The following is a 15,709-nucleotide window of genomic DNA, read 5'->3' on the forward strand; positions in this document are numbered from 1 at the left end:
ATAAAATTATGTCCTTTGCAGCAACATCGACCCAGGTAGAGGCCATTATCCTAAGCAAATTAACACAGAAACAGAAAATCAAATACCACATGTTCTCACTGATAAGTTGGAGTTAAACACCGAATACACGTGGAAATACTCATAGACACAAAAAGAGGAACAACAGACCCTGGAGCTTACTTGAAGGTGTAGTATGGGAAGAGAGTAAAGATCAAAAAGCTACATATTGGGTACTATACTCATTACCTGGATGAAGAAATCATTTGTACACCAAATCCCAGTGACACACAATTTACCCATGTAACAAACCTGCATATGTACCTCACTGAACTTAAAAGAAGAAAAAAAGGAAGCAAAATAGCCCCATCTCAATAATACAAAAAGAGATAACAAGGATTAATTCAAAAACAGTTATCATGTAAATATTTAGGAACTCAAAAATTAATAATGTAATCAGAAATTTGATACATTCTATATACTTCCTTCATATATGTTATCGGAACTAAACATGGTATTTGTAATACAGGATATCCTTGCCATCAGTGAGAGAGATGTACCATTACTTAAGAAAAATATAATCTGACTTACGATGCTAGTGATATTGTGAAGTCAATAATATAGTTTATCTGTGTATTTTATTTCATCTTCGAAGAAACTGGCAAGGTACTCATTATTTGAAAAATCAACTAACAGGGGAAGTTCTTCTCAGATCATAAATATTCCATGCTAGAACTTTTCTCATATGTCTATACCAAAATATAGGTATCAAACAGATATTTTTATGCCCATGACCTGTTCTATAAATTCAATAAATATTTACTAAGTATGTGAGCAAGGAACTACACTAAGGACAATATACATACACACACACACACACATAGATTAATATTTTCCCTTTCTTCAAGGAGTTTATAGGCAAAGCCAAAAAAGATGATTCATGTATAATTAATAGAAAGCAGCATAATGATGCAAATAGTTGGATCTAAATAGAAGGATCAAAAAAGGTTTTGTGAATGATAGTTTTCAGTAAGAAGAGATGGTAGGGGAAAGAATTGATCATATATACATAAAACATGAACATGGACAGAAATAAGGAAAGACAGACATGTTTGAGAGTGATCCATTTTATTTTATTTTATTTTGTTTTTGAGACAGAATCTCATGCTTGTCCAGGCTGGAGTGCAGTGGCGCAACCTCAGCTCACTTCAACCTCTACCTCCTGGCTTCAAGCAATTCTCCTGCCTCAGCCTCCTGAGTAGCTGGAACGACAGATGTTGGCCACCAGGACTGGCTAGTTTTCGTATTTTTAGTAGAGGCCGGGTTTCACCATGTTGGCCAGGCTGATCTCTAACTCCCGACCTCAGGTAATCCTCCAGCCTCAGCCTACCAAAGTGCTGGGATTACAAGCATGAGCCACCATGCCTGGCCGATAGTAATCCATTTTGCCAAATATATTTATCTAAAACATTACTAGGAAATAAAGCTGGAAATACATGATGAAGCTAGGAATGGAGAGTCTTTAATACCTGAGTTAAAAGTTTCTATTTAACTTTTGCTCGTTTCGAGCAGGAAAATGACATGACCAGAATGGCACTTAAGGCATACTGACTTGGCAGCATTGCTCCGAATAAATACTAGCAGATGAAGAGCAGAGACTAGAAGTGGGTAGACAGGGTAGGAGGCTCTTGCACTAACTCTGATGAGAGGAAATGAGGGTCTGAACCCACAAACTGGCAGGAATGATGAAAAGGTGAGAGCAGGTCAATCTGGAAGATAGTAATAAAAGACAAAATGATCTAATTGTAAGAGATTGGACCTACATTCAGATCCCAGATTTACCTTTTTAGCAAGTTACTTTACTCCTGATTCCCATGTTGAAGATGATAAAAGCTACCTCATGGAATTGTTGTCAGGAATAAAGAAGATAATGATTGGAGAGAGATCCAAGATGGCTGATCACTAACAGCTCAGGATTGTAGCTCCCAGTGAAAGCTCAGAGAACTAGAGGACGCCACACTTTCAGATGAATTTTCGTCGCTCACGGACCAGCAGATTTCTAGTGAAGTAGCCCCACGGGTCGCCAGCGCGACTCTTGTGGCCGGCGCAGTGGTTTTGCTGGCGCCTTGGCGCGGCAGCTCTTCATGCGAGTAAACAGGACTGGTTCCCTTACTGGCCGGTGTTTGGAGCTCCGGGAAGGCAGAGCCGCTTGTTGTGGACTCAAGAAGGAAGCCAGACCAGAGATTCCCGGGCAGAAGAGTACCGTCAGTCTTATCGCTGCTATTTTGGCCGGCGCAGTGGGTTGCTTGAGTCCCAGCACTGGGAATCAATAAATTGGACGTCGACTCAGAAACTTAATTAGAAAGGCGGTAATTGTAAAGACGACAGATGGATAAATTTATAATAAAGGGGAAAAACCAGCCTAAGAAGGCCGAGCATACCCAAAATCAGAACCCCTCTCCCTCTACAGGGGATTGCAGTTCCTCATCAGCAACGGAACAAGCCCTGATGGAAAAGGATTTCTAACATTTTTATACAATCTATCATGATATCATAGATTGATCACTGTTAACTGATTTTTTTAGTAGCTACATGTCACTGCTGGTTCATGTAGCAGTTGTAGTCATTTAAACACCCTAGAACTTTTTGTATGAACTACTCCCTAACATTAAATCTCCCCATCTTGTATTTATACCATCGATTTTTAAGGAATCTAAATATAGCATTTTATACTAACTCCCACTGAATTTTATGTTTTTACCTTGAGCCAAGATTTCAGCCTATTGAGATAATTTTTCATATAAGTTCAATTATTTGCCCTATTTACTATTCCTCCCTAACTTCTGCAAAGCTATTTAGAATCAATATGCTTTTTCTAAGTAAAATTTTGACTCAGACCAATATAAGAACAAAATATTTCACTTTTCACTAGAAAAATCCCCTCTACATTGACATTTTGTGGCTATTTAGAAAGTCTGGACAAAATTGGACAAAGTCTGTAAAACATAAAAATCAAGATGTCTTCAGCAACACAAAAGAGAACAAAATAGCTCTTTTCTATGGCTGACAGAAAGCCATAGTAAAATTTTTTTAACTGATGAAGAAAGTAAGGCTTGGAAATATCAAGTAACTTCCAAAAGTCACCTTGTTAGTAAGTCACAGAATAGAGTTGTAAACCCAAATCTATAGGACTCACAATCTCATATCCTTAACTGCTAGACTAAGTTATTTTCTAAGGATGGTTGAGATTCCCACTAAGATTGCTCGGAAAAACCTCTACCTTGGTCTCTGTAATTCATCTCCAAATAATTAAATGCATTTTGAAATGATAATGATTAATTTTGCAAGAACATTTGCACTTTTATATGCAGTCTTTGCCTTTTTATGCATTTATTCAGTCAATAAATTTTATTGAGAGACCACTACATACAAAGCACTGTGTTAGGCAGGATGTGATTACAGAGATCAATCTAACAATGAACCCACCATGAAGGAGTATATAATAAGTAATGTAAAACATATACACCTACAAGGCAAGGCAGAAAGACATGTGTCACGAATGGGAAAAACAAGTGTGTTAGAGTTCAGAAAAACAACTCTTTTATTTTACTAGCCATTTATCTCAAGGATTTCCTAGATTCCCAAAGGATACAAAAAGTTCTTCCTGAGGTGAGAGTAGGGACAAAAATATTATCCTTCTGACTCTAGATTTTTCCATTAATGTACATATAGTACATATGTGTGGTTAATGGTATTGTTTTCAAAGTATGAATGCAGGTCAACAGGATCCTAGTTCTAAATTCTCTAATTCTTGCAAAATCTGTTAGAACAATTCAAACCCTGGATGAATCACCTTGAGTTACCACTTCCAAAAGAACTGTTCGACTACATACTAACATGGATTGTTCAAGTTAGAATATTCTTCTGAACATTATATACCACTTCTTAAGATTTAGCACCACTATTAAAAAATTACATATGCTAAAGAATCAGTTATGTTCCTATAATAAGAAGCCTCTACTTACATTTCAAAAAATCAACTTTCCAAGTTTCTCTAAATATGATGGAAATTGGATAAGATAGCTGCTAAGGTCTCTCCAAATTCTGAAACTGAGGCATTCCTGATAATAAGCTCTAGAAGATGGGTTAGAAGGTGTTTGAAGGTAAACTTTGTTTCAGAAACACAATTTTGCTTTTAGGCAATCTAGTCTGACTCTACTGAAGCTTAAAACTTGAAGAATTTTAGTACTAAATTAAGTATGTTTTCCAAAAGTAGGGACCTCACTCCAAAAGAGTATTCTCAAGGATAACTCAGCATTAAAAAAAAAAAAATGAAAATCCTTCAAGGTAAATCTTAAAATACTAAAATAAAATATCTCATACTTCAGAAGGCCAACACATAATTAAAGATTTTGCATTGGAAAAGAAAGTAAAATAACAGAAAAGAGGCATAGTGGCTGTATGAAAATGCACAAAACCTAATAATGCAATACCTTTCAAACCAAAAGCTTTAGATGCTGCTTGTGTCTATGTTCTCCCTCAGGAGAAAAAATATATAACACACTTCATTCCTTAACCTTCTTATTTACTTCTTAAAGACATAGGCTGATGAGGTAATGCTCTATTACAAATGTTTAAAAAAATGTTTTCCTGATATCTGGATTCTGAAATGTGCTCTAATGATATTTATCATCAAATTTCTCTATGGCATGCTGTGTTCACATTTAAGAATTGTATAGACTGCTTATACACATGGAGGAAAAAACATGAATATAAGGCTTGGGAAAACAAAGAGAACAGAAAATTTTTTCAGATTATTTTACATTCTTTCGAAAACCTAAATTTTATGGGTTGTTAAAGAATGTTAGGATATTTGTATTTCTTCAAAATTTACATTCTAGATTATATAATGTCCTAATTCAACTTAGAAAATGGTTTCATACGTATATTGTAAGAGTATATAAAACAGACTGACTTTTGAATTAAAATGTATGCAAGACAAAATGTAATTTTAATTTGAGCTAGCCTTTATATTACATGCAAAACCTCCAATTGAATACATTCAATCATAAGAATTTAATTTTTAACTTATGTTAGTAAAAGTGTTCAAACTACTACATTACAGCTAATATTTGAATAAAAATAATAATCTCCGATTCAAAAATAAAAGTTCTTACATAAGATGGTTGGTTTTGTATTAAATTACTGAATCAGAGTGCCCTCTATTGGAAGAAACGAGACAATAAAAGCTACACTGAACTAGGAATAGGTAAAATACTTCCAAAACTCAAGCCACATAATTAATAATTTGTAAAATACATTTTTAATAATATGGATGCTACAAAACATATTTCCTTACATTTTTCTTTCCCCTAAATTACTTTTGGAATTACCTGCCATATTACAATTAGCAAGTTAGATGTTTCATATCCAATGAAATTAAATTTTAACTGAACCCAAATGCTCACCATTTAGCCAGTAATATAAAATAACAGACATACAGAAATGTTTTCCACATTTATTTTTTCAATATAACATAGAAATGTTATAATTGAGGACTGTGGTGTGACTGTGGTTTGGATTTTTCTTGATGATAAACTGAAAGCCTCCCTGCTATGGACCTGACATTGGTGTCCCCACCTTAAGTTTGTATGTTGAAATCCTAACCCCTCATGTGATGGTATTAGGAAAGGGGTGTTGGGAGGTCATCAGATGATAATCTCTTATGATGGTGCTATTGTGTTCATATTTTAAAAAAACGTCAGGAGAGCCTGCTTTTCCCCTCTGTTCTTTGCCACATGAAGATACAACCTGAAGATAGCCCTCGGCAAACCAGGAAGCAGGCCCTCACCAGATACCAGCTCTGCTAGACACCTTGATCTTGGGCTTCTAAGATTCCAGAACTATGAGAAATAAATGCTGGTTTTTTTTTCAAGTCACCCAATCTATGCTAATTTGTTACAGCATAGATAATTCCTAATTCAAGACACTTTTATAAGCTCTTATACTGGGCTGAGGAATTAGAGCAGTAAGCTGGACATTAAGATCTACGAGATTTGTTCTATCTCAAAAAATTCTAGTTTCCTGGTGTTATCAAGACCTCAGTTCTGACTCATCAACTCAGACCTGAATTACCTCAGCAAGATCTTGGCCGATTTTTGGTTCTCAAGACAAACAGTATGCATATATTAGAATAACCTGAGAAGCTTTTCCAGGAACAATGCTCAGAGCTACACAAAATGATTTTGATTTAGTTGGTCTGAACTGGTATCTGAGGGCAACAGTATTTATTTTTAGAGCCTCTCTAGGTAAATCTAATGTGCAGCTATAGCTGAGAACCATTTTTTGAGCCTCTCCCCAGATCATCCAATATACAATCACCACTTTTATTTTCCAAAAATGTCACCCTCATGAGAACTCCCCTAATCAAGAGTTTATTCTCACCATCAATTTTAAACTTCTGACTAGCTTCCCAACCTACTTAGCTGCCTTTGTTCTCTGCAGGTGCAGTTGAGTGGCAAGGGGTTATGGCTCCAGCTCAAGAATGCCTGTGTTTTTAGCTCTGTTATTACTGTACGAACCTGGGAGAGTCATAAAAGCTTTCTGTGTGGAGAAATAATACTATCCTTTTCATAGGGTTATTGTGAGGATTAAATCAGTTAATACAAGTAAAGTGTTCCACAAATTTAGGTATTATCACTACTTATCCAACTTTATTTCCTACTACTTTCCAAAATAAACTCTCATCATAAATCATTCTCAAATTATACACTAATTCTCACCTCTGTGCTTTAGCATATACTGTTTCTTCAGGCTGGAATCCTTTCTCAATCATTTATTGCAACAAAAATAAAAGCACAGCTCCCCTTTTGCCAGGACCCAGCTTAGTCTCTCCCTACCTCCACAAAGCCTTCAGTTAATATCTATAAATATTAACTGCTCTCCGGCATGGTGGCTCAAGCCTGAAATCCCAGCACTTTGGGAAGCTGAGGTAGATAGATCATGTGGTCAGGAGTTCAAGACCAGCCTGGCCAACATAGTGAAACCCCATCTCTGCTTAAAAAAAAAAAAAATACAAAAATTAGCCCACCAGGGTGGCAGGTGCCTGTAGTCCCAGCTACTTGGGAGGCTGAGGCAGGAGAATTGCTTGAACCCGGGAGTCGGAGGTTACAGTGAGCCAAGATCATGCCACTGCACTCCAGCCTGGGCAACACAGTGAGACTTTGTCTCAAAAAATATATATATTCACTGATCTCTTCCTTTTAAAAATTCCTTTGGCCACAGGTAGCATACTATGAGAAATATGGCTGAAAGTTAAAAACATTGGCTCAGAGTTTGAATCATTACTCTGGCATTTGGCAGTTAAGTCATTTCTTTAATCCATATTGTTAGGATTACTTAATAAGTGACTTAAATCATGTAAAGCATTAGAGCAGCAAATAGCAAAAATCTAGTAAGTGTCAGTTCTTATTCATTGTCTTATATGTTAGTCTTCAATTATAGTCTACACACTATGACTGAAGTCTCCTTAAGACAGGTGTTTTGAATCACTTGAAATCAAGAACTATGTCTATTATAAATTTCACAACTCAAAACATGATAACAATTATCTATATTAAGTGACCAATATTAGGTGATCTATACTTGAATAAACTTTTTGCATCATGTGGAAAGTATAATTGAAGCAATATTCTGGAAAAAACATTTTTGATGAATAGAAACAAATACTCAACAAAACAGGGAAGGAACGCAAATAAAACACAGGCTACAGAGACGGGTCAAAGTAATTTGATACTTTTTAAACATTCGATAACAGGTTTCTGTAAGATTCATCTTCTGAAAGGTCAGTTCCAATGATGTCTTTTATCTATCCCAAATCCTTTAGATTTTTATCATTTCCCAAAAAATAAATACCAAAATTCTTAGTCTGACATTCAAAATCATCCATGGCCTGACCTCAAACTAGACTTCTAATCTCTCTCATCTTTCCCTTTTGAAAACTCTATTCTTCTAAATAAACAGAATTACTTGGTCTTACTCATCTATACCATTTGCTTTTCTGCCCCCACATAATATTTAATATTTTAAAGGGAAATATTTTCAAAGAACACTACTGTAAAGGTTTGTCACAGGAACAGAGTGGTATTAGAAAAACATGCGCTCATATATCAAAAACTTAACGCTCAATTTAAGAGCATTAATCTCTTTCTTGCCACTCTCACAATATAGTCTTTGGTTTACAAAAAAAAAAAAAATTGAACATCTTTTCCCCAAACTATTGTCACTCTCCTAACATCAAAAGCCTTTGCCATCATGTCCTGAAAGAGAGAAGTTTGAATCATGGTCTCCAAGCAGCACTTACAGACCCCAGGGAATACAAGATATTCATTGAGTAAACAAAAATAATTAGAGCTTCTGTTTTATACTTACTCTCTACTCAATTTGAATTTCTTTCATTGTGTAGGTCTCATAATTCACATCAAATATTACTAGAAATGTAGTCTCTTTATATAATTTATAAATAATCAAGAATTAGGGCTATCAGAATATCTGTGGTTTTAGAAGTAGGCCACAAGCTGCCAGTTTATATAAATCTAAGGATGGATCTAAAAATGCACTATGTATTGTTTATATAGAACAAATATGTTTTAAGTTCTAACTAACTTTCAAGGAAATATTAAAATGTAACTGACTGGTAATCTGGAGATAGCATATATCTGTTTCAGGTTTTTGAACAAACGATTTTGTCACAACATTAAAGTTACTATTATAAATATTTCATTAACATAAAAATTTCATTTGGTAAAACCTACAGGTATTTACTCCAGTACATATACAACTGTTCATAATTATTCATAAAGAATTTTTATTGAGGCTAATAGGATGTTTTTACAAAAAAGAGTGAAGCCAGAAAACAATATGAAACCAAAAAAAGCAGGCCTAGGAGGTAGGACTAGCTATGGAATCAGATTAGCAAGTGCTATCCCAGGAAACAGTGTCACAGCTCACTTTAAGTAACTAAATTAAGTAAATGTCCTCATAATGGACAGCCACTATACTTAGGAATTTTCTTTTCAGTATTCACAAATAATATGACATACTTAACACAGTTTACTCTATTACTTTTGAATAAAGTATGATATATCTGTAACAAAATTAAGTTCTAAAAGTAAAGATTCCTTATCAGAATAATATATTTCCTTTTATATCAGTACATACTATAAATCCTTCTTCTAAAGGACAAAAAGTAGGTTTATAAGTCTTCTTTTTTTTTTTTTTTTTGAGACGAGGTTTCGCTCTTGTTACCCAGACTGGAGTGCAATGGTGCAATCTCGGCTCACCGCAACCTCCGCCTCCTGGGTTCAGGCAATTCTCCTGCCTCAGCATCCTGAGTAGCTGGGATTACAGGCACACGCCACCATGCCCAGCTAATTTTTGTATTTTTAGTAGAGACGGGGTTTCATCATGTTGACCAGGATGGTCTTGATCTCCTGAGCTTGTGATCCACCCGCCTCAGCCTCCCAAAGTGCTGGGATTACAGGCATGAGCCACTGCGCCCGGCCCCGGTTTATAAATCTTAATATTAAACTGATTTACTCGCTATAGTTTTTCTTGCTATTTTATTAATATAAAAATCCAAATGAGAGAGAATCACCCATGGCCTGACCTCAATCTATCCTTCTAATCTTATCTCCCCTCTTTCCTCTTTGTTAACTCTGTTATTCCTAATAAATAGAACCACTTGCTCTTACTCAACTATATCATCTGCTTTTCTGCCTCATATAACCTTTAATATTTTATATGACAATATTTTCAAAGAACACTATAATAACGGATTGTCACAGGAATTAACTCACGCTTTAGATTCTGAGCTTATCAAAGAGAACCCTCCTGGGATTTGCATAATATTATAAAAATATGCAGACTGAACTTCCCACATTCTCTCCTACTATGACTTAAGGAGTAGGTGAGGAAACTATACATGTGGCTCCGCTCTGTTTATCTTCTTTAAGATGGTGTTAGATTTAGTTCACAGAGAAAATGGGGGAGACAAGACTGAGTTCATAGAGAAAATGGGGAGACAGTCAAAATGAAGATTTCTGTCTTTCTTTGGGAACCAACATCATTATGCCAAGTAATGGAATATAACAACAACAACAACAAAACTAAAAATCCATGTGTTTTAAGAAAGAGTCTAAATGTAGAGAGATTGTCAAGTGATGTCTCAAAGCACTCCTTCCCCTACAGATGCACTGAGAAGAAAACCCGAAAGAACATCAGGAAAAAAGAACAATTAAAAAAACTGACATCTTATACTGGCAGAATCTGATAATGCACCACATCTGATGCCTCTTAGGTGTACATACTGAACTGGCAAAGACAGACACATTGTCTTCATTCCCCCCACCTTACTTACTACACTCTGGCTTCCATTTTTCCCAAGTTCTTCCTCTGAAATCTTGCTCAAATTATCTAAGTAGTGGTCTGATATTGTGTGGCACAAGTCTTCAAATGAATAATCCTTTTCTTGACAGAGTTTTATTTCATCCAAGAGTTTTGATAATTCTCCAGTAACGGTTTCACCTATGAGAATAATTTTTTCAGAAGTTTCAAGAAAGGCTATTGCTAAAACTTAATGTTAAGCAATAAAAATATGATTGCTATGGTGATAGAACTCAAAATATAACAAGATTAGGCAGTCAGACACTATTCTGCTAAAAACAAGGTACTCAACTATAATTAGAACAATATTAATAGACAAAAGAGATCATAATTCTGCCTATTTTCCTTCATTTTCAAAATATAAATAATTATTGCAAGATTATATATATATAGTACATAAAAGAATCTGAAATTCCAATTCACAAAGTTTCATTTATTATAGGATTTCATTTCTATAATCTTTTCTTGGTACTTTACTTCACTGACAGAATTCATCAGCAAATTTGAAATGGTGCTGAGAACCTTCTTTCCAGGTTCAATAAACAGAAATAGAAATAGTACAAATTATTTAAACAAATAATGATATAGGTAATCATTACATTAAGAATTATGGTATATGATATAGAGCAAAAACACAGAAGAAACAAATAATATGCATCATCTGTCAAACATGAAGATTTTGTAAATTATATGTAAATATGTACATTTCTAAACAGTCTCAGAAAGGTTCCTTAAACCTACAATTTATTCTGAAAAAAATTTCTAGCAGTTACAATCCAGATTTTAATATTTTTATTCTGACTTAAAAACACATTTCAGATCAGCTGACTATAGATACATGAATTTATTTCTGGTCTCTATTCTGTTTTATTGGTATATATGTCTGTTTTCATGCCTGTTTTGATTACTTTAGCTCTTCACAAGGGTTCCAAGAACACAAATGTGGAAAAGATGGTCTGTTCAATAAATAGTGTTGGGAAAGTGAATGTCCACATGCAAGAATGAAATATGACGCTTATCTCATAACCTATGTAAAAAATGAGATAAAAACTAGAAAATTAACACCTGAAAATATAAAACTCCTAAAAGAAAACATAGGGAAAAAACTTCATGTTGGTTTGGACAGCGATTTTTTGGATACGAACAAAAGCAAAAATGAACACATGGGATTCCATCAAACTAAAAAGCTTCTCCACTGCAAATGAAACAACAGACTAAAAAGGTAACTCAAAGAATGGGAGAAAATATTTGCAAACCATAGATCTTGTAATGGGTTAATACCCAAAACACATAAGGAATTCACATAACACAATAGCAAAAACACAAATATCCTAATTTCAAAATGTGCTAAGAACCTGAATAGACATTTCTTCAAAAAAGCACATAAATGGCCCAAAGTATATGGAAAAGTGCTCAGCATCACTAATCATCAGGGAAATATAAATCAAAACCACAGGTGGTTATCACCTCACACCTATTAAAATGGCTATTCTTAAAAAGACAAAAGATAGGAGGTGTTGCTAAGGATGTGGCGAAAGGGAACCGTGTATGCTGTCAGTGGGAATGTAAAATGGTATAGCCACTATGGAAAACAGTATGAAGATTCCTCAAAAAATTAAAAATAGAATTACCATATGATTCAGGGTTCACACTTTGGGGTGCTTATTTAAGGAAAATGAAACCAGTATCTCGAAGAGATAGCTGCACCCTTCTGTTCACTGCAGAATTATTTTGAACAGCCAAGACATGAAAACAACTTACGTATCCACTGTCAGATAAATGGATAAAGAAAATGTAATGTGTATATACATTCATATACACACTACACAAATAATAGACTATTATTCAGCCTTAAGAAAAAAGATCCTACCATTTGTAACAACATAGATGAACCTAGAGGACATAATGCTAAGTGAAATGAACCAGGCACAGAAAGACAAATACTGCATGATTCACTTACATGTGGAATCTAAAAAAGTCAAAGTCATAAACAGAGAGTAGAATGGTGATTGCCAGGGGCTGAGGAGTAAAGGAGATGGGAAAGCGTTGATCAAAGGTACAAAGTTTTAGTCATGGGGGATTAATAAATTCTAGAGATTTAAAGTACAGCATGGTGACTATAGTTAATAATATTCTATTGTATACCTGAAACTTGCTAAGAGAGTTGATCTTAAGTGCTCTCTCCACCAAAAAAACAAAAAACAACCACCATGCTATGTGAGATGATGGGTAAGAAAATTAGCTTGATTCTGGAAATTATTCCAAAATGTATATATCAAGTTGTACACTGTAAATATATACAATTTTTATTTGCCAGGTATACCTCAATAAAGCTGGGGAAAAACACATTTAAGAAAAAAACATATTTATATAAGCTTCACTATAGCAGGGATAATTTTCTGCTTTGCTCACTACTGTATCTCAGGACTGAGAAGCCCTAACCAACAACAGGTGCTCTTATAAATGGATAAAATATAGAGTACAGGATATAACCTATTAGACTTGAAATTTTCACAACTGTACATACGAGTCTAGTATAGTTTCCAGGGCTTTGTAATGAGGCACTCACTTTTGGTCTTTTGGGAAGGAGACTCGACAGGAGATGAAATGTGTGTTTCCTGTGTTGCATCTTCCTGTACAGGCTCTTCAAGAACTGTAGATCTTCCCATGCCTTCTAAATACTCTGTATGTATACAATTTTGAGATTACATACTTGAATTCGTTTAAAATCAATAAATTTTATGTTTTACTTCTGGTGATCAGTTTTTCATTTATTTTCCTTTATCCTAAATATATCCTAAGTTTTCAAAAGGACTTCAAAACAACCAAACATGCAAAAGAATGTCATGATGAGTTATTTACTTAAAATTTTTAATTTTAAAAAAGACACTCAATTCTTTGGGAGAATCTCTTGAACTCCTTTCTTCCAAAAACGAAACTTAACACATTCTTTCCTTAAAAATAAATTCTGCTATTGAAGATACAATAAACTCCTTGGTCTCCTTAAATATTTTCCATCTGAAGATTTTAAACTATCTGAAAGATGATTTAAACAGATTTTATCACTAAAATAGGAATGTTGAGTTCATATGGAAACAACCACAAGCCAGGTAACATAAATGAATGAAATGGAATAAGTTTATTTTAAAATGGTGCTATAATCTTGTAAGATAAGCATAATTTGCATATTAACTTTATTTCCACAAAGAAATAATGTTCATTGCCATTATTCTTGAAGTAATGTTCTATACTCAGCCTATCTTTCATTTTTCTAGTGTGGATAAAATATAATATTAGGAATAGCACCTTAAACTTAAATATTGCTTATTATGGACCCAGCATTATTCTAAGTATATTCTATAAATTGACTCATCTAATCCTTACAAAACTATGACACATGCACTAAGTTTTAAAGATTACAAGTAAAGGAGGAGTATTATTAACTTGTCTGTGTTCATTCAGCTAATGAGTGGCAAAGCCAATAAGTATAAGGTAAGAAAACATATCACTTTTCTCTTCATCATAAAGAAAACAGCATCTGACTGTAGACATAAATGTTCACCGATATTCAGACTCACAGACCATGTTTAACCAGAGAACTAATGACCAATGTAAAGTTCATCCCTGAAACGAAACAAAACTTTTTGAGAAACCAAAGCTCCAGAGTTTGAGCTAAAATTCTAGATGATTTTTTTTTTTTGAGATGGAGTCTCACTCTGTCACCCAGGCTGGAGTGCAGTGGCGTGATCTCAGCTCACTGCAACCTCTGCCTCCCAGGTTCATGCGATTCTCCTGCCTCAGCCCTCCAAGTAGATGGGACTACAGGCATGTGCCACCATGCCTGGCTAAATTTTTTTGTATTTTTAGTAGACACAGGATTTTGCCATGTTGGCTAGGCTGGTCTTGAACTCCTGGCCTCAAAATCACCCACCTCAGTCTCCCAAAGCACTGGGATTACAGGTGTGAGCCACTGTGCCCAGCCATATTCTAGATTTTTAAATGTTAACTAATTCAAATTTTATAGAAACACAATGTAGGCCCAAAATATGTGATATAAACGAACCATGTCTGCTGTCTACCAAAGTGTTCAGCCCACAAGTGGCTAGTTTATAGCCTCTGTATAAAGATTAAATTAATAGATCCCTTTTCATACCAATCATTTGCTTATACTTCGTTATTCAGGATGCACCTTTTTCTTAAAATATAATTAAGAAAATTTGTACTCTCATACCAATAAAGTATGTCCTCATACCATTCAAATAGTTTCTACCAGGGAAATCCAGGATTGCAAATAACAGAGATGATGTGTTCACATTCTGAAATTTGCCAGTAATTAGAAAACTTCAAAGATGTCCCATATCCCTATCACAAACTGACATACCTAATAAATCTCGACCATTTAGGAGAAGAAAGATAGTTACTCCTATATAACAATATTTCATCTTAGATAAACCAATGCAGTAAATTTTTTAAAAGTCCATTATTATGTCACATCCCCTTTTCTAGTAGGTAATATTTATTTTGCTTTTCCCAAAAGACATATTATGCACATGCTTCAGTTTTTAAAAGTTCAGTGAGAGGCTGGGTGCAGTGGCTCATGCCTGTAATCCCAGCACTTTGAGAGGCCGAGGCAGGCAGATCACCTGAGGTCAGGAGTTTGAGACCAGCCTGGCCAACATGGTGAAACCCCCTCTCTACTAAAAATACAAAAATTAGCTGGACATGGTGGCAAGCATCTGTAATCCCAGCTACTTTTGAGGCTGAGGCAAGAGAATCACTTGAACCCAGGAGGTAGAGGTTCCAGTGAGCCGAGATCGCACCGCTGCACTCTAGCCTGGCTGACAAGAGCAACACTCCATCTCAAAAAAAAAAAAAGTTCAGTGACAGCCAAAAGTCCAATATGAAATATAAAGTGCCTAGAGGGGGAAGACTGATAAAAATAGTATATGCCACTCTTTTTTTTTTTTTAGCTTTTATTCAATTTAATTTTAATTTATATAAAAGGCTGTGGTTGGATCTTTCTCTGATCCAGCTCTGTATGGATTTATTTGACTTACAATTAACTTCTTTATTGATAAGAAAATTCTAGGGGCCCGAACTTCCCTGAAATGTTTTGATGTTTTGGAAATAGAGAAGAAAGCATAATGGCCACATACAGTGCATCTGTTCTTTTTACTCCTCTGTGGCCTTTCTTGACTCCTGTATCTACATGTTCCCTGCCTGACTTGGTTTCAATTCATTTATCTCCCTGCAGAACAATGCTGTTCTT

General features: G+C 34.9%; 1 protein-coding gene across 13 annotated transcripts in view; it reads right to left on the minus strand.

The window, feature by feature from the left end:
- Positions 1–15,709, minus strand: part of ANKS1B (ankyrin repeat and sterile alpha motif domain containing 1B) — a 1,309,735-nt gene that overhangs the window by 1,087,546 nt on the left and 206,480 nt on the right. For all 13 annotated transcript variants that reach the window (XM_002752897.7, XM_009004424.5, XM_009004428.4 and 10 more), the window contains exons 7-8: positions 13,010–13,123; positions 10,415–10,581 (exon numbers count right to left, since the gene is read on the minus strand). In XM_002752897.7, the coding sequence (XP_002752943.1) occupies positions 10,415–10,581; positions 13,010–13,123 (281 nt within the window). The remainder of the gene's footprint in view (positions 1–10,414; positions 10,582–13,009; positions 13,124–15,709) is intronic.

This window comes from Callithrix jacchus, chromosome 9, assembly GCF_049354715.1.
Source record: "Callithrix jacchus isolate 240 chromosome 9, calJac240_pri, whole genome shotgun sequence".
In the NCBI taxonomy this organism is placed as follows: domain Eukaryota; kingdom Metazoa; phylum Chordata; class Mammalia; order Primates; family Cebidae; genus Callithrix; species Callithrix jacchus.